The sequence below is a fragment of the Myripristis murdjan genome, chromosome 23 (genome assembly GCF_902150065.1).
Source record: "Myripristis murdjan chromosome 23, fMyrMur1.1, whole genome shotgun sequence".
Classification (NCBI taxonomy): Eukaryota; Metazoa; Chordata; class Actinopteri; order Holocentriformes; family Holocentridae; genus Myripristis; species Myripristis murdjan.
In genome coordinates this window covers 12075185-12095056 of record NC_044002.1, presented here as the reverse complement: position 1 = coordinate 12095056, position 19872 = coordinate 12075185, and the positions used below count along the sequence as shown (strand labels likewise).

The following is a 19872-nucleotide window of genomic DNA, read 5'->3' as shown; positions in this document are numbered from 1 at the left end:
TTGACAGGTCGTTATAGCTGTTCTCCAGGCTTGCCATGGGAAAGCAGCTGATGTCTTCCCTTGAGGGCCCATTTTGTATCAAATAATCAATCAGCCTGTCAGTTAAATGACAGGCTGTTAACCAGCTGTTATTTGTCTGATCAATCTGTTGCCAGGTCATTTCCTCACCTGTTAGTTCCACTGTGGTGCTGGGAATAAAACATCAGTGGGACCAGTCTTGCCAGTACAGCTGATAGTTTTGCTCAGACAGGACTGATATGGAAATACAGAGCAGAGCAACAGGATACACACATCACATCTATTCTCTATTGACAGTTTGGTGTTGCAGTGAGAAAAAAGTGAGTGACCACAGCAAGTACTTGAATGCTTTGTGTGATTTTTTTCTGTGGTAAAAATGTGTTACGTCTTAGAGCAAAGAGATGCAATGCGATAGACTGATCAATAATAAAATTGTCAGCTGTAGATGTAAACTGTAGATATTGGAAAACCTGAACACTGATACCCTCTTCCTGGCTCTGTCATGTTTTGTTTTGTTTTTTTTTTGTTTGTTTTTTACACACACACACACACACACACACACACACACACACACATATATATATATATATGATCAGGTGGGGGTTCAAAGTCAAGGCCCAAGGTTGTTGATAGAAGCACACTGGCAGTTACGGGAATTGAACCTCTGACCTTTCAGGTACAGGACAGGGTCTTGAGTGCCAAGCCCACTGGGCCGCCCCTTTGTACTCTCTTTGCCGTGTTAAGAAAGCCAAATTCACCATTCTGTCAAGTTAACAGCATAGTACAAGCAAGATTTACTGGTTTCTACTGTGTGCTCCACTGAGCATGGCAAAAACAGGGAGAGATTTTATATCGGAAAAAGTAATTTTGTGAGGCAACGACTGGAGTTAATTGGACTTTCAATACTGCTAGGTATGTGCAAGAGGTTGATTAATCACTGTTGAAAATATGTTTTACCATCAATTGTGACAAAATCATTCACAGCACTAATGAAAGGGTACTTTTGATATGATTACGGGTACTTGAGACTGCATCTAATCTGAATAATAAAAGAGTATTATACTCTGCCATGAAGACTGTTCTGAAGACAGGACAAGGACAAAAAACCAAAGATAGAGTTTGAGAACATTTATTATCCAATTCAAATATCTTCCAGTTTATTTAAGAGCAAGACATTCTCAACAAAAAGAAATAAAACTTCTGTAAAATGTTTCCCTAAAATTCCTGAATCTGATCATTTTTGTAGTTAATTGACAATGCTTCAAAAAAGCAGAATAAAATTTTCAAATAAATCATTTATTAATCGAAAGAAAAAAATGTCTAGAAACTGATAAATTAAACTGTATAAGAATCAATTCCTTCTGCTGCATCTGAATAATTCAAGGTAACATTACATGTTGGTTATTTTTACTATGACAACAAACATTTTCCGTGTAGCGTAGAAAAATAGGAAGAAAATATTCTCTATTTCTTCTTTTGCAACATAAAATGTTTTTAGCTGTTTTTGTGTCTCTGGTAAGTACAGTATAGGCTGGCTATCAAATCAGTTTAGTGTGTGAGCTAAAAGCAAAATGGTCAATTTCTTTCAACATGAAACTGGTGAAACAAATTAGAAAAAAGTGATGATAACCCTCTAAACTCTAAAGGGCAGACAGGAACTCAAATCACTGGTTGGCAAAATGAGACACTTGAACAGGTTGGAACGTGCACGGTGCAGTGGTACTGAACGCTGAACAGCAGTTTTAAACACACTGTGTTCTTGTGTATCATCTTCGTTAGGCTTTACTTAAATTCTGGCAATATATTCATCAACCAGTTTAACTAATAAAAATGCTCATGTAACCTGGCTGACTACCTGTTCATCAAAGTGTTTTGTCTACCTTCTGTACCTTGGTGGCCTTGCCTGGGAGAATATTCTGAGATGTGATGAATAAAATTGTTAAACTACATAAAAACAAATGGCAGAAAAACAACTTGAGCTGGCTGTCTGAATACTGAGATGTGTGTTATGTCAAAGGCTTTACTTTTCTGCAATGAAAAAAAGAAACGTTTTCCTGAACGTTTGATTGAAGGTGAGCTGAATCCAAAATCCTGATTGGATTATCAAACATTGAAAACTGTCCAGTCACAGAACAGACAATCTGTCACTGAATAAAAACACAGGTTCACCCCAAAACTAGCTCTCTGTGAGGTAGTACAGGTAGTTTACCTTGTTGGTTCAAGTTCAACCATGCCATTTTGAATTCTTTGTTGTTTTGATCATTGTAACAATAACAAAAAGAAGAGCAAAGCACTTTTTCAGTAAAGTCAATTAAGTGCTGTGAAGAAAAAGACATTTTCTCCTTTTCTTTACTAAGCTTGATATCGGTTAAGTTGTGTGAAAAGCTACATGTTAGCATAGTTAGCCTTATTAATGAAACTCAAACGGTGCTGCTAGCTGCAGGCTAACCAGCTCACTCATTGGTGTCACTGAGGAAAGCTGACAATGCTAGTGGCATTCAGTTCACTGAAACACTAAGGCAGACCTATTTTCCTCTGTGCTGCACGAAGTGTCTGCCGAAGAAAATTTACTTTAAAAAAAATCAACATGACAAACTATGACTTTAAGAATCACTAGAGATTTAAAAACATTCAGATAAACTATCAAATTTACCATTACTAAAAACAGATTTAAAAAAAAAAATCCTTTAAATCTCAATTTAAAAGAATCAAAATTGTGACATCCAACATGTTCAAACATTAACACTCGTTTTTCTTAACAAAAAAGAAAAAGAAACACTTAAAATGTTTTACAATTTACATTAGATATTACATCAGAAGTCAGTTTCAAGACAATCTGAGAATGTTCTTAAGCTCTTTCGCTCTCAGATTAGGAAGACTACTTTGTTACGGCCCAGTGGGCTGGCTGGTCGTCGATGGAGTGAAAAACAGAAGAAAGGAAAACTTCGGCTACACTTGGTGAACTACAGGTTGCAATGTAATTCAAGCACCTTGTAATAACTAAGGCTGTAATATATATCTGTTTCCTGTTTCACTGGAACTGAGTTGTATGGTCTAGTTGGTAAACATGAAGGTTACTCCAGGCTGGTGCCAGAAATCAGAGGTTCTTAACTTGACCCACCAGGGAATTGCTAGACCAATGTGAAAATAAATGAACATGTTTACAATTTGTGATAACTACTTTTTCCTGGCTACTGTGTGGGTTTGTCTGTGCATAGGTGGTGCATAGGTAGTAGCTGTGAGAGTTGGCCTCGCTGTTTCTGTTGCATAACTATCCAAACAGAGGGTTCTGGGTCAGTCACATGTATAGACAGGTGGGTGTGAAGTGTCTTCAGTACTTGCTGCTGGTATCTTTAGCAAGTTTGCTAATGAAGGCTTCATAGATGGTGTCCAGGAATGAGCTGTCAGTCTGAAACACAGGGTCATGCATCATCATACATCAGGTAAATGTCATAGTGAGAAGCAGAGTTGCTGCATTTTGGTTATAGTCAGCTGCCATGTGAAAATGTGTGAACTGATGAATGTCTTGGACCTTTGTTAATCGATTGTAAATAAATACAATAGTATTTTTGCATTTTACCCTGATGATTACTCAGAGTGAAATGTCTTCAGTCGACAACTGCAGTCTTGATGGGGACAGTCAACTCTCAAAAACAATGCACATTTGAATATATTTGTTAACACATTTTGGGGACACCTGGCAGTCTCGAAGACACAGATTACTATTCCATTAGGCAAGCTATTAAATTGTTAAAATATCATCTCCCACATTTATTTACTCATGACAGGCAGAGGTAACAGATAAGTTGTACAGTATGTGGGAATATCTACATTAGCAGTGTGTGTGTGTGTGTGTGTGTGTGTGTGTGTGTTCCAGCAATATCCTCCTAATTGTTTTGTTTCTCTGTATATACATGTGTGTGTGTGTTCATGACATTTCTCTGCTAATTAATCTTCCACTAAGTATTTTTACATTGACATAAAGTGAGACTGGTGGAATTCATTTGAGTACAAATAAAATTTGCTCTCAGAATTATGACACCTACCAAACTTGAATGCACAATGTAAACACAATGAATAGACAACACAAAGTACAGCTGGGCCATACACATATAATACACCTTCACAGAAGCAGGTATACACTGTGTAATATTCACTCTAACCTGAATCAGATGCAGCAGTGTGGCTTGGAACTGGCTTCTGGACAGAATCCCGAGCTCTTCCTGTAGCTGGGGTCTGGATGTGGTGGGCGGGGGAGGACAGCTGTCTTGGGGGACCGCTGAGACCCCCCCGCTGGAGGACTTGGCCTGAGAGAACACACTGGGAGAGAGGAGCAGGGTGGGGGACATCGTGGCTGGTATACGTGGAGGAGAGTTGACCTGCAGAGGGAGTGGCAGTTAGTGGTGCTTTATTTATAGTAATATGCACAGTTGTTCAGTGGACAAAATACTACGAACAAATCCTCTTTGTCAGGGGTCGATTAATTGTCCATTGAAATAATTGAAAATATTTGTCCACTGAAAGATTATGCAACAAATAGTGATATGCATTTGCCACGTAATTAATGTGTAAGTTGTGCAAAACTGCATAGAGGAACCCATAAGTATTTATTCACTTCCTGTGTAGTTATTAATTCTGATACTCATTCTGATGAGCTGGAAGCTATTCGTTGCTCTGCATGGGCCCCTTGACAGATACAGCAATATGAATGCAAACACATACAGTAAACAATAAAAGTCAACCCAGTGTTTACCTGAAACTGCAGTGCAGCCTTCTGGCCTGTTGCTGCTGTGGGCTGGTTTGGGCCTGGGCCTAAAGCTGGGCCTTGGCCTTGAGCTGGGGCGGCACCTGGGAATCGAGGGGCCAGTGCTGGGCCGAGTCGGGGAGAGTCGTCGGAAGCTAGGCTTTGCTCCTGCTGGACCAGCTGGAGCTTTTGGAGGAGTTCATGAGGTGACACCACGCCTGGAACTTGGGAGGGCAGACCTGACAGGAGACAGTGAGGGAACATTTGACTGACTTTATTTTTAAAAGTTTAGACAGGCAAATAGGCATCTTTGAGGAGACACTTCAGTGTTTATTCAGAGAAATAGGTGTACTGTGCAGATATAGATTCCAATTTGTTTGAAATTCTCTGGGTCATGTCATTGCCTCCCACTGGATGTTGCAATTGTATAGGGGAGGCCACACCTGCATTGTCTGTTGCAAATGGCTTTTTAATATTTCTTTCCTCAGTGTTAAATTTTCTTATATTTGGAGTATCTGGATTGCCTTCTTGTTTGTTAATCTACTTGTCCAGAAACTGTCCAGAAATTAAACTTGTCCAAGTTTACTTCTGGCAACTACATGTGCAGCACATTTACTAAAGTATAAACACAAAGAACTCTCACCTGTTCCATGTGCAGCGGGTGCTGACTGGCTGTTGCGATGGGGCTCTAGGTGAGGCTGGGATGGGCTGAAAAACAGTGACTGGCTGTGCTGGGGGTGGGAGCAGGAATAAGCTACAGAATCCACTAATAAGGGCTGAGCGGGCGGGAGAGAGGAGAGCTGGGGGGGCTGCTGCAGAGGAGGGGGGTTGGAACAGCATGGACGAACACTGGAGGAAGTGGAGGGCAGGGCAGGGGGCTGGTTTCGGAAAAGTCTCTGGATCGGGTCAGGCTGAACTTGTTGTTGGTGTTGATACTGCTGCTGATGGTGATGGTGGTGCTGATGATGAAGATGATGGTGAAGATGGTGGTAGTGGTGGTGCTCCAGGGGCACGCCGTTCTCACATAGCCTGTTCTCAGGAGACTCGGATACAGTCTGAAGCACCCCACCGACTCCCACGACACCTCTCTGTCCCTGGATGAGTTTCTGGATGGCTGAGCAGTGCTGGGGCTGGTTCTGTGGATGCTGGTGGGGGGTAGTGGTGGGACTGGCCTGCACATCTGCAACAACAGACAGTCCTGACCCAGGAGGACAGATTGCAGGAGCCCCAAGAACAGGTCCCCTGATACCCACAGGGCCCCCTCTTCCTGCCCCTGATGCTATTCCACTCCTGGCCTCTGGTGCCCCAACAAGGGAGCCCTGGTGTATTTTGGGACCCCCAGTTCTACCAGCTTCCCCAGCCATTTGACCTCTCACTATATTGTCTGCACCCCCAGTAAAGCTGGACTTTCCTCCCTTTGGTGCTGTGCTTTCGCCAGACCTCACTGGATCATCATACGTCAACGTGCGTGCTACACCTGGGCGAACATCAGCTCTTGTTTTAGCCACTGACCCCATCCCAGAAGCAGCCAAAGAGGAGACAGGCGCAGGTTTACAGGCATGGTGATGTTGATGTTGAGAGCCAAAAAGAGTTGCTAAAGAGAGAGACCTTGGCTCGCCACCTTCACTGTCCTGGACAAGACAAAGAGACAAAGAGAAAGGATTGGAGGCATAAAGAGAGACGGAAGGCAGTCAAGCCGAGATGAATTTATTAAAAGGCATTTTTAGAAGCTACTGCAAAGGTCTTTACAGGGCAAGAAATTTCGTTTTATGGGTGCACACTTCTGTGTGTGCAAAAATATAGCAAATACTGATATGAAGTCATGGAAAAATCAATGAGTTTTGCTGATTTGAAAATGGGCACATAATAAATGTGTGAGTGGTACCTGAGTGTTAGGTTTAACAGGTATGGGTTTGATCAGGTTTGGATTTCCATGTAGAACAGTACTGCCGCCAATCTCCTTTGGCTCTGAACTAGACTTCCCTACCTGAGGAAGTGAAAGAGGATGGGAGGAAGATGGGATTGCAAGGCATGGGGAAGAGAAAGAAAGAAAGAAAGAAAGAAAGAAAGAAAGAAAGAAAGGGTAGAATGACAGAAGAAAAGGAGAAGAAGATAGGAGGAAGAAAGAGATTCATTGTTAACAGAGGAGAGACAAAGTTGATGGACAGAGACGGATGAGGAAAGGGAGGGGAAGGCAGGTGGATGGGGTGGAGGAGAGAAATAAACGAGAATAGGTCTAGAATTACAACTTATTTTGGTGAGTGTTAAAACTTAGGCAAAAGGGAGGGTGATTTTATGAGGTGATATGGCACCCCCTACTGCCCAGTATGAGGACACTTGAACTGTACAGAATTTGCCCTGTAGGTGGGGACTCCCTAAATTAGGAAATTCCCCCCAAATCAAACAGGGTCCTTCAATATTTTATATGCTTTACAGCATTAATAAATATTAAGAGTTATCCCAAAATGAAGGAAGGGACCTATTCTGATAATAACAACCACTAATGAATGAATGAATGAATGTGAACAAAACCATATATGTCCAGCCCTGGCATTTGTCTTTGGCATGTACCCACCTTGTCATACTCGCTGCGTGCTTTGGTCAGCATCTGGAGGATGTCTACAGGCTTGCCCTCACCACCACCACCACCACCACCACCACCACCTCCTCCCCCTCCTCCTCCTACTCCTACTCCTCCAACTCCTGGAGACAGCCAACCACCCTGGGAATGAGCCAGGGCCTGCTCCTGCTGGGTCAGACTAAACACACGCGTGCACGCACACGCACACACACACACACACACACACACACACACACACACACACACACACACACACACACACACACACACACACACACACAGGCTAAATAAATCAGTAAACTTAGCTCTTCAAAAATGAAAAATGTTTTATTTGTATTAACCATTGATTTTAAGATAAAGTAAAGACTAAAGACTGGCCTCTTATCTGTATAGGAAGGTTCCAACCAAAGCAAGTGAGACTCATTAAAACACACTTTAAAACACACTCTTTGTTGACCCAAAATTAAATGTAGGATCTAAACCTGGGAACAGGTCTCATTAAAACACGCCAAGTTGTCTCAACTATGTGAAGACTAGCGTATACAAGTTTCTCAGCCATTTGGGCTGAGGGAACACATTACTCACCAGTCACAGTTTGCCAGCCAAATCTGATTTGAAGCTATTTATTTTCTTAAACTGCTATATAAATAAAGTTTTCTGCTACTGTTTTTGTAAGTACTCACATCTTCATCCTTTGGGCAATGCGCTGACAGTCCTCCTTATCATAGAACCAAATCCCATGGATAACCACTGGGGAAGGCAACAGAGAGAGGAGGGAAAGGGAGATGGGGATTTTATTAATTTTTCTTTTCAGTGATGTACGGACTGAAGAGAAAGACACAGACTTAAAGAAACGTCTTGCAGCAGTGGTAGTTAGCTAGTAGTTAGTGGTAGTTGGGTACCACAAACTATCCCAGAGGTCATATTCTATTCTGAAAATAAAATTGGCTGGGAAACTAGCGAAAGTGACTGATGAATTTTGAGATGTACCAGCCATTGGGACTGGCAGACAACAAAATTAGTTTCCTGCCAAGCAATGCATTGAATGCACAAACACCCAGTAGATACAATTCTACTGTTATGACATCAGTGTAAGCTCCACAGACATGTTAACAGTCTATTGTTAGCCCTGCTGGGTCTAAACCCAGGGTTTAAAATGAGTCATTTCCCAGCCAAGCCAATGGGAAAAGAAGCCAGCAGAACCATTAATCAGTGAAACATGGGCCCCAGGAGTCTCCTGAAGGACATAAACATGGTCAGCCGGTTAGGCAGAGAGGAAAGAAGCAACACTCTCACGCAGTCAGGGATTACACAGCAATATCTACAGTGCACACAGCAGCACATTACAGACTGACTCATTTAAGTACATTTATTTGCACCGATTCCTGATAGCATGTTAAATAGGCTTGTATTCTAGTGTCACTAAAGTAATTCCATTCAGTGAGCAGAGAAAAATAATTTATGAGCACAAACATAACAGTGGAGGCCCTAAAAAAAGTTCCTGATCCCAACAGAATCTGGACTTTTTATATACAGTGTGTAGCTGTGTGTGTGTGTGTGTGTGTGTGAGCCAGAAAATACACAAAAACAAGATAAGAGGACATGCCACACCTCAACACATTCACAAACTTCCTGAAATGGACCCCAAGAAAAGATAAGACCAATCCCAAAAAAGACAAAGAGATAAAAAGATGAGTTAACGAGAGATGGGAGAAAGACAAACAAACAGGATGCAGGCATTACAGCAAAAGACAATGAATGACCATGTAAAGAGGAACGTTAAACTGACTGTACAGTTAGTGAGACTAGTGAGACTAGGACCTATGTGGTATACAGGGTTACCGCCACATACACACACAACACACACATGGCTTGGCTACAACTATGTTCGAACAGACTACTAAGGTTAGTGTGCATTAGCAGGAAAGATAGAGGGGAGTGGCACACACAAACACACAGAGTTCAGTTGAGCCTGGGAAAATCAGTCCAGTACCAAATAAGTAACTGCAGTGAGAGACTGTCTAGTGGAGCCGGAGCCACTTAGTGCTCACTGGGGATGAGAATCTTTGACAGAGACAGACAAGGAAAAAACATGAAGAGACTTGAGAGAAAAAAAAGAATGAGAGAGAGAAGAAATAGAAGTAAGTGAGGTGTGTTAGACAGGGGATTATCAACAACTCCATCAGAAAAGAAACAGCACTGAGAGGTCTTCCTCTGACTGAAAACAGAGGTAGAGTTTGTGTTGTGTAACTGCTTTGGCGATGTGAGGAATTTTTTTTACAGCGGCAGTAATGTTGGCTTGGTTGAACTGAGTTTAGAGAACGAAATATAAAGAAAGAGTCTGTGACCTTTCAGTCGCAGGACAGTCTGACCCAATACCCTCAAAAAAAAGAAGAAAAAGCCAGAGGAAGAAAATGGAGAGAGAGCTGAAAAGGTTGTGAGGTGCATGTGATAGAAGTTATTATCACGACTCAAGCAGCAGAGAATCTTCAGCTGTCCCCACCTGCAGCAGCTCGCTGGGTCTCAACCTCAAGAAGACCAACTGTCAGAGAGAGGCAACCAGCACAAATTTAGAAGTGGCTCTGGAAGCATGGTTAAGCCTCCACTGAGTATGTGTGTGTGACAGAGAGAGAGAGATAGAAAGAGAAAGGGAGCTACAGTGAAAGACATAGATTTCTCTGTGACAGTGTGGTTGAGATCTTGAGTGCGTGACAGAAATGGAGAGAGTGAGGGAAGGGACGTCCCTAAGGAACTGGACAGGCAACCCTTAGCACAGCATCATACCCACACACAACTTCAACAAGAGGACAGCGTCAGTCTGGAACCCTTACTTGGAGGAGTGAATGCGGGCAATTCTGGGCATCTCTTTTCAATATAAATAAGGCTTACTGGAACCTACAACACTAACTTTTGTGGTGAGGTCTCTCAGTGGATCCGGGATGTGAAACTCTGGTCGATTCAAACCCTCTGGGACTCTGGGACAACTCAGCCTAACAGTGAGCACCGGCGTACACGTGTTGTCTGCTGTACACCTACAGTAACTCTCTGGCACAACTCTCCAGGGATCTGGATGCTCAAACCAGACATTTATACTTTTAATAGGATTTTATTCTGGACACTTTTAAAGTCTGAGAAGCAAGTCCTCGAGAAGCGTTTGGGGTGTTTTTAACATAAAACCCGTCACCATTCGATGCAACTTCTCCACTGGGACTAGGCTGGTCTTACTTGTAGTTTATTTATACATTTTTGTTATCCCCGTGTAGCGACGCCATCTATTCAAAGAGTTTTAAATGTGGTGTTACAATACAGTGCTCTTTATTGGCTGTAATCCAAACTACGCTGTTAAGACTTGGCTGACAAAGGCTTATTTTTCATGTTTTGTTTTAATATAGCTAGAATTCTCAACATTTGGAAGTCTAGAATAGCAGCACTGTCCAAGGAGGATTAGGTGTGCTTTACTACAGTATATGGCCAGTTCTGAAGAGAAGAGCTCTCTGCATCAGTCGTGAGGAGCAGTGTTGCTATTTTTTTTGCATGTGTTTACCCAATCTACTGAGGGTTTGCTGGGCATCTGTGCTCTTTTTCAGCAACACCCTGCTTCACATTCATACAGTTAAAAACACATTCACATTTGGAATTAATATTCATCCACGAGGGACCATCACTGCCTTCATTTGTGAGGAGATGAAAGTGAGATTAATGGCTTCCAATGAGCTGTGAATATGGACATTCTTGGCTATTGAAGCTTATCTAAGAAGACATAACTGCAACTGCTATCACGACTTTATGCCTGCCACCTAAGGCCTAATTGCAGGTACTTTTGAATTCCAGAGAGGGGCAACATCAAGGAGCAATATATACAGAGATCTGGGGAACTGAAGCCCAGTTTTAAGGAGGCATTGCCACAACTGCTGCCACAGCTATACCACATAAGACCTGACAAAAGAGACTTTTAATTCTAGACTAGAGCAACATAAAGCAGCAGGGCACCATTAGTACTCTGTCAGCTATTGAAGAAGATATATCTACCTAAAGGGGAATTATCTCGACACCTTTGGCTATTGAAGAATTTTCCAAAGGAGGAACTATTGTAGCTGTCGAGCTGCAACTTAAGGCATAATTTTCTAGAAAAGCACTGAGAGGCAATTACTAGAGGACTGTGAGATCGGTGTAAGACTGCTGCCGCTATGCTGGGAAGTCTGTTTCAGAGGAAACTAAAACATGAGAGACTGGAAGAGGAGCCTGAGATCAAATATAAAGGCCTACTGGTGTCAGAGAGAGACCTGGGATATACATATGTACGGCCTGGAGGTAAGATTGTTGATACATCTGACATGCAGCAAACTACAGACATGTAAAGTGGAAGGTTGGTATTAGCAACATCCAATAAAGTTAGCTGGTACTGTTTGAAAAACACATCATCATTATTTCAAACAGGTGTCTACAAGAATTAAATCATACATTGGCTCCCTACTGCTCTATAGAATAACCCATAACCTGCATGACCAAGAGACAGGATGTATGCAGGGCAGCATACATGTGTATGGCCTGTAATACTGATTACACTATACATTAACTTTATATTAAACAAGACAGGAAACTAACTTCATTCACTGTCAATAGCAGATCCTAAATCTCAAAATTTGCCAAACAAGTGAACAAAACAGGGACTTGATAATGGTTTGAGGGCTTTTGCCACCTGGTTAAAGGTCAGGGTTGATGTACAGATCTTGGTATATCCTCCTCAGTACTGGGATATTTACCAGACGAATAACTAAATTTCCCTTCCCTGGAACTTGTCCTGTTCTGTAGTATCTACAGTCTCCAGGGTTTATTTTTAGCCTGGAGTGCCACTTTGTGCCAACTGCCATTCCCGGCAGTTCCAGCAGCACTGAGGGCTACATGTTTGTCCAGTGATAAGATTCCACGACCCTGTTACACTGAGGTCACGCTGCAGAGGGACTGCCAGTTTTACCACCAGCCTGGGGCCTGGGTTTCTAGGACATCTTTGGAGATGTTTGTCAGTGAAAAGGGACTTTTCTGAGTGAAGTGATGCTCCCCCTCATGTGGTTCTCAGTGCAATGACAAATTCTTCCTGTAAACGCTCAGTGAATGGCAGCTTACTCATCCAGCACTTGATCTGAGGAAATTACAACAACTTCAGAGATAAAATCTGTTTGATTACAATCATACTTCATCAAAGCTTATTTGACTGTTGCTGCCATTAAACATTACACTGGTATACACAAACACAAATATGAACACCCTTTCCTTTTTATTTGAGGAAATAGTCACCAATTGACCTAACGGGTTTGCATCATTTGTTCATTTGCAATTTGTGCTCTGCTAGTGTGGCTAAACGCTGAGGCCAACATGCTGAGGCTAATAGGATCAACATCCATCTTATGTATCTGCACTGTATGTAAACTTGGAAGGAAAGGTGTAAAGGGGTCTGTTTTGCAAATATACAGCATATGTCTTACATCACGAACCCTTCAAGATTCTTTGTAATGATTGTGTTGTGTGATCCTCTGCAGTAATACAGAGGATCAAAGCAAGCATAAGGAATGCACCAGTATCTAAACACAGCATTCCACCTGCCTCTTACTGACCTTAAGAGAGAGAGAGAGAGAGAGAGAGAGAGAGAGAGAGAGAGCGAGAGAGAGAGAGAGAGAGACAGAGAATTTAAGTCTGTGTGTGTCAGCAGTGCCAGAGTGTGAGTGTGTGTTTATGTTATCAGTGACTGTTGTGGTGTATCTAATCTCTCCTGGCTAGCTGTGTAGTGCTGTCTTGTCCCACACACATTCTAGCTTTTGTGTGAGTGAGTGTGTGTGTATGTGTGTGTGTGTGTGTGTGTGTGTGTGTGTGTGTGTGTGTGTGTGTGTGCGCGTGCATAAGACAGATGCAGGTCCCAGAGAGAGAGACAGTCTGATAGGTTTGGAGACACTAAAATACCTCTGCTCCTTATATGGAACGACTGGACTGAACCGCATGCGACATGCTTTCTTCACTCTGTCAAAATGTCTGTCTCTTGGCCTACTTAATGGTTTCTCTGTGGCTATAGTTACACTTGTCATTTCTATGTGATTTCATCATCCAGTACCCCATTATGTGTACAAAAATCAGATTTTGCCATCAGGTTTACAAACCCAGATGTGGAGGTGGTCACAACTGTGCATAGTCTGGATACAATCCATCCACAATGCGCAATAAAGAAATATGACAAGATTAAGAGTCATGAGTAAAAGGTGAAAAGTAATGCAGACAAATTGGAACACACAGTAAGGTTATTTTAAAGAAATCACATTTTAGTGTCAGATCTCAAAATGTATCCAGTCTTTGATTCCGTCCATCTAAACGTATTGGTTTCTCTTAAAATCTACTTATCTGGATTCATAATAGGACAGTATGCTTTCACTTTACGACTCCCCTGCCTGTCTTTCCATTAATTTATCTGCTGTTTATCAGACTGTCTCTGTCCTTATGTGTCTCTCTTCCTGCTTGTCTCCCTCTCTGTCGCCTGGTCGGTCTCTTGTCGCTGTGCTGATCATTCCATATTTTACAAGGTTGTGCTCTCTGTCACAACAGGACACTAAAAGAGACTCTATGCTCAATGTGTCTCTCTGTATATCTAGTCTTAGTATTTATCCTTCTGTGTCTGACTACCGTGACTGCAGGTGCATTCACTGCAGTTCAGTCACAGCTCCTTGCCCAGCCAGGAACCTTTAAGTCTGGTTCTGACTCGCTGCACACAGCCAAGCTTTCATCAGGCCTTTCTACACATTTTCTATTTCAAAGTTCCATCAGACTTTGACTTCCTAAATGGATTTCAACATTTTGGTCTGTATCAGTGTGATCTAATAGTGGCTGGGCACTGTGAAGGTGAAGGTTATTATTCACTGCACTAAATATCACACTAGATAAAATGACAGTAGATCTAAAATTATACAACATGTCTCTACAGCAGTACTGATGAGCTACTGCTTTACTTTTCTTATACCTAATCAGACATTTTAGGGCAGTTTGAAACATTTTAAGGTCTGGAGGTTATTTAATCAGTGTCCAGAATTTTCCATTCATGGCTGTAATTGTTGATTTATAGTAAAACAAGTTTTGCCCAGATTTAATTCTACTGGGTCATTATGCTCAAGGTCAGGAGATCATGACGATAATGTGTCTAACTTTTGGCTGTCATTTTGGAGTGCTCAGAACTTGAAATGTTTGTTGGAATAGTACCGAGTGAAATTACTATAAATACCATAATGGAGAATAACAAAAAAAAAGTTTGGAGACACAAGGTTGACTGAGATGGCTCTTGTGTCCTTAATTCAAGCAAACTTGTACTTTTTTGCTACAGATAATTCTCTCTTGGTCTTTTTCCCTTCCTCTCTCTCTCGTTTGTCAGCCAGGAATCCTGAACCACTGGCCTCAAGATGAGTTCTGGTTCAAGCTCGTTGAGTGGGACTGAACGTTTTTATTAAATTAAATGTTAAGAACAAAATGTCACAGGATTTTAGGCTTAAATCCTCAAAAGGCAGAGATTAGTAGTGATGGTACCTGTGTGTGTGTGTGTGTGTGTGTGTGTGTGTGTGTGTGTGTGTGTGTGTGTTCCTCTTACATCGTGCGTTCCGGTACAGCAGGAAAGGATCCTGGAGCTGGAAATCCAGGTCTTTGGTAATGGGTTCTGTCAGGTTCTCCATGCTGAGTCTGTTCATGATAGTGAATCCGTGCCTGGGAGACGCCAGTCTGAAATACAGAGAATATATTACAGAAATACATGTGAAGAGTTTACTGATGAGGCCAATAAACACATTCATTAGCAAATATTTCTTCATCAAATAGTGTGGTATTAATATGAACTCAATGTATAGAAAATAAGCAAGGGTTGTAATAGTTAATATAATAATTTATTCTCACTAATATACAAAATCAAGCAGCAAGATGCCGCGAAATTTAATACATCATCTAGTCTGTGTGGGTAACCTGTGGTGTAAGTACTGAGTTTCTGTCATGCACTGCTCTTGAGTTATTGAGTTCACGGTAACATGTCTACAAACAGACAGATATTGCTGCCACCATGACAACATAAAGTGAAATCTCATCTGACAAAATAACAATTAAACAAATGATAGTGTTAACAAGGATACAAGATAACTTAAGCCCTTAGCTGACAAGTTACATTGCAACTGGATCCTTTCCATTTTAGATATGCTGAATGATGAACACTGAGTATGGCTTCAGATTACCCTAATTGGATTTATACTGTTTTAGAAATCTTTATTCACATAGACATAGACACTTTGAATTAGCTTCAAACTATATAACTTGTCTAACATCCAAGGCAGGTTTCTATGTAGGGTTAGATACTTTCACTAAATAAGGTCAGACCATGACTGATAGAAGCTAGTCTAAAATATACACAGAGCAAAATTAATTGGAAAAAAAAATGACTGAAATAACAATTTTGACAACAGATATTTCCAAATATCTCTATAGCTCTATATCTGACACTGACTGCTGATCCCTGTATGGAGGTGAGCAACAAAATATTAGGGAACAGCCACTGGGTCTGAAAACCCTTCTGGGGGAGGCTCTAAATGCCCAAGCCCTGATCTGTGCCACTCTGACTTATCATTGTTTGGCTAACAACAATGCATAATACCCTGTTCCAAATTCAGGCTTGTTTGTCAGTAAATATACATATCTCAAAGAGCACAGGCCTTTTCCAAATCATTTAGGTGACCGGTTAATTCAGAATCAGCATGAACTACCACACAGCATGTACGCCTGTTTCAATAATGTGACAAGTCCTGCTCATTCCAGGTATTCTTACAAACTTATCTTGCTTTTGAGCCCTGACCATGTTAATGCAACGTAATCTGTCAACTTTTTGACTTGTACAGCTTGCCCTGCCCATTTAGCTACTTAAAACAGCCACACCCAGTGCCACAGTACATTACCTTGTGTAGACGAACAGAGTCCCCTCCACTTGTGTCTTCTCCTGCAAGTACAGAAGCAGTAATGTTGAGACAAGAAGTGTAATAACACAGGTGCGCAGTATTTGAACGGACAGACAGAGTATTCCCGTCAAGTGTACAGGCTTGAATGATCTGCATGAGACTGTATGAGACTCAGCAAAGTGGCACGTCATTGAACATTCGTGAGTTTGCGCAAAACTTCGTAACTTTGCAAGTCTACGTAAGATTTAAATCCTCATATTTTTTTTCTGTTACAGCTGCCTCGGAGAAAGCTTAGACAGCTTATGTCGTTAGCAACACAGGGATGGGGGATTCCCATTTACTGCTGCAAGTACGATACTGTTATTGTGTGAACCCCAAGGGGATTAAATGATAGTGAATTGTAAGTGTATACTGGAGTAAAGACATTTCTGGAGGTCTTTGGCAGGGTTAGAGCAAAAGATAAACCAGAGTGTAGCGGGTGAATGACAGCGCTAAGCCTTAGCAACCGCCATCCGTAACTGCGGTTCAAACTTACCCACTCATTATCCTTGTTGTTAAAAGTATACAGAGCGACTTGGCTGGCCACATCCACAATATTATTAATGTAGGGGTCTTGTCGCTGCAGTGCGGCCAGACTTATGTCCAATCCTCTGGCGGCGAGACAGGTGGAGCTACCTGCAGAGGACGCTGTCATTGTTCCCTACGGAGGAGTTAGCTCGCTAGCTAGCCTCAGCTGCTAACGACGTACAGGGAATACGGGATAACCAAACCAGCCCCTGGGAAACGCAGCCTAGCGGAGCGGAGACTATCCAAACGAGCGCTTTTTTCTGCGAACCCGAGCGTTTAAAACAGAAAAATCGCGAGTTTTCTAGCTGAAAGTGCCATCTGCGAGTTTACCAGCTGCCATGTTGCTTCGCGCTATTGTAAACAAGCAGGCGTGACTAGTTGCGCACATTGGGGATTTCAGCCGTGCCAATCAACTTGGAGAAATAGATCGATCGATGTGGAAGGAATTTTGTATATTAAGTTGTTCTAACAGTCAGTGATCATGTCAGGAGAAATATATCTATATATATGTCTATCATCAGGTTTTCCTGGTTATTAAGTAGTATGATCTGTGAATGTGTCTACTCACATTGGGGATTGAGGAGTTTGTTTACCACTGATATTCTGTTTTATAGATGGGATCACATTTTCCTAGGGGAGTGTGCGTACTGTTTTTAGAGTAACTTTTTCCTATGCTCCATTATGCGGTCAAAACACAATTTAGCCTGTCTTCATTCATGTCTCCCTGTCCCATTCAGAGACAGCTGAGAGATGTTTCCTATTTTGCCCTTTAATACTCTCTGCTTTGTGTTGTCCTAAGCACACCCCTGAAAGCTAACCAGTAAACCCAGACATCAGAGAAATATTCTTATGTAAAATGTCTCCTAAATAAATATTGATTGTGATGGCACCTCCAATCCACAGCTGCATTCCACACCACAGGCACTAGGGGGCAATAAAGGGACGGATATGACACGGCCATGTCTGCCCTAGCTGTCTATTTGTTGAAGCTGCTCATCTGAGAGCCAAATTAAGAATACATGTGTGTGTGCCTGTCAGTGCACCCAAGAGTTTTGTCTTAATGGGGAGAAAGAGCCTCTGTAACAGCACTTGGGTCATGTGACCCGAGCTGTCCACGAGAACAAATACAAATTGACTTCAGTGCTGTGGGATCTCTTCTTCTACTGTATAATGGCCTGAGAAGATAAAAGTTCCATCTGAACACAGCCAAAGTCCCACCATCCTGGCTATATTTCTCCCTCTCTTTGCCTCTGTGGGGACTTTCCCAACATCCTACTTATAAAAAAAATGACCAGTATGTTTGTGTGGTTAGTGTGCTGATTGGCTTCAGGTTGTTTTTCAAATGTTTGGTAATGGGCAAAGACGCCATGCATGCAACTGGCGCATCTTCTCTGGCACTTCAAAGGTTATGTGGTATAACTGACTTTTCTGTTTTTTTTTTGTTTTTTTTTTGTCAGTATAAATTCCCAGTTGATTCATACGTTTGAACTGTTGACATTCTTATTATAAGTTCACTTTCAACCTCAAGAATGCTGCAGTGCCTGTTTGTTTATGCAGCTGGTATGTAAAGAGCCATATTGCCCCTTTTCTCCGGATATTCAGACACAGTATTATCAGATAACCTGCCAGTCATAGAGGAGCATGCTAATCCGACAGCCAAATACATCCTGCTGAGTGTATGAACACTTCAGACATTGCGATGCATGTGTTGTTGTATGTGGCAAACCCCAGCTTGGTACTCAAGCACAACAAAACAAATGCAAGTTTTTTTGTTTTGTTTTTTTCATTTGCACATGCCATTTAATTTGGCCTATGGCTCAGAAGCAAAAGAGGATTGTTGTTGGGGTTTTTTAAGCTTTTTTTCCCTCAGATATCGATTTTGGGGGAGACAACGTAACACACAACTCTAGGGCTGAAAAAGAGATACACTTCACTCTTAAGGCAGATAACGCTCCAGGGTAGGACAGTAACAGATACAGAAGCAGTGGAAAAGCAGCTCCTTTAATCCCAAACACTATACCAGTTTCTCACCATAGCAGTCAGGTGTTACATGGCATGAAAGCCAGCTTTTACCAGTCAATTTCAGATGTGTGGACTGGAGACCAGCCAGCCACCTCATCTATGTAAATCCCCTTCTTTTTTATGGGCATTTCAAGTGGGTGACTTGTCCAAACCACCACTAATTATAGCCTATGCTCTATTGAGGATGGGCTATAGGGGGTCATAGCTTACACACCTCTTTGTTAATACTTCGCCTCCCATTAACAGTGTCTAGACATGTCTCCTCTAGAGTATATCTACTTTTTTCTCTGAGTGATTGAAGTACACTTGCCTGTCATGGGTTTGAGATCCATAACAGCTGAATTATGTCCATCCATCCTGCCAAAATGCCATTGAGCAGCACACTGAACCCCCAACCTGCTCACTCAGTCAACCAGAACCTCAACTTAGACGCTTGAAAAGTCGAACTGCCACCACACAATCGCGAGTCACCATATCCCCTGTTAAAAATGAACAAAGCGTCTCCGGGTCAGTTGGTGACTTGTCCACCTCTCTGTAAATGTGAATTTATCTATTTTATGATGAAGTGTGGGACGAATTGTTTTTGACCTAGTGTGTCTATCACTGTCAGGGTGGTAGAAGTGTGTGTGTTTTTCAGGGTGTATGTGTCCATTTGTCAGGGTGATATCTATCCATCAGGGGGGGTGTGCTTGTCAATGATGAGGCTAATGACTTATCCATCAGCACGTCAATACTGTCAATATTCATGCAGTCAAGATGGAGCACTCAACTCTGATTGGTGGGAACAGGACAAAAGACACTGGTGATTGGTTCACAGGCAAACAGGGTAATAACATATAGCCAGTGGGTAGCTTGTTGGAATTTAATGAGGGGAAATAAGGATTTACATTTTTCTTGGGATAATGGTGCTTGTCAAAAAACCACATAACATGAAAATTCACATTCAGTGACAAAAGCAACTCCCAAAGGCAAACCACAAC

The 19872-nt window shown here is 41.9% G+C and overlaps 2 protein-coding genes across 2 annotated transcripts in view; one reads left to right on the top strand and one right to left on the bottom strand.

Moving 5' to 3' along the window:
• Positions 1-1131: 1131 nt before the first annotated feature.
• dcp1b (decapping mRNA 1B) lies at positions 1132-17215 on the bottom strand. Its single transcript, XM_030046394.1, has 10 exons — positions 16839-17215; positions 16304-16344; positions 14962-15089; positions 8027-8093; positions 7338-7521; positions 6648-6749; positions 5406-6393; positions 4772-5001; positions 4182-4397; positions 1132-3427 (listed from the first exon to the last, which is right to left on the bottom strand). The coding sequence occupies exons 1-10, from the start codon at positions 16995-16997 to the stop codon at positions 3350-3352; spliced, it is 2193 nt and encodes a 730-aa protein (XP_029902254.1). The 5' UTR covers positions 16998-17215; the 3' UTR covers positions 1132-3349.
• cacna1c (calcium channel, voltage-dependent, L type, alpha 1C subunit) overlaps positions 11531-19872 on the top strand; it is a 239468-nt gene continuing 231126 nt past the window's right edge. The window contains exon 1 of the mRNA XM_030046392.1: positions 11531-11654. Coding sequence (XP_029902252.1) covers positions 11531-11654 — 124 coding nt within the window. The remainder of the gene's footprint in view (positions 11655-19872) is intronic.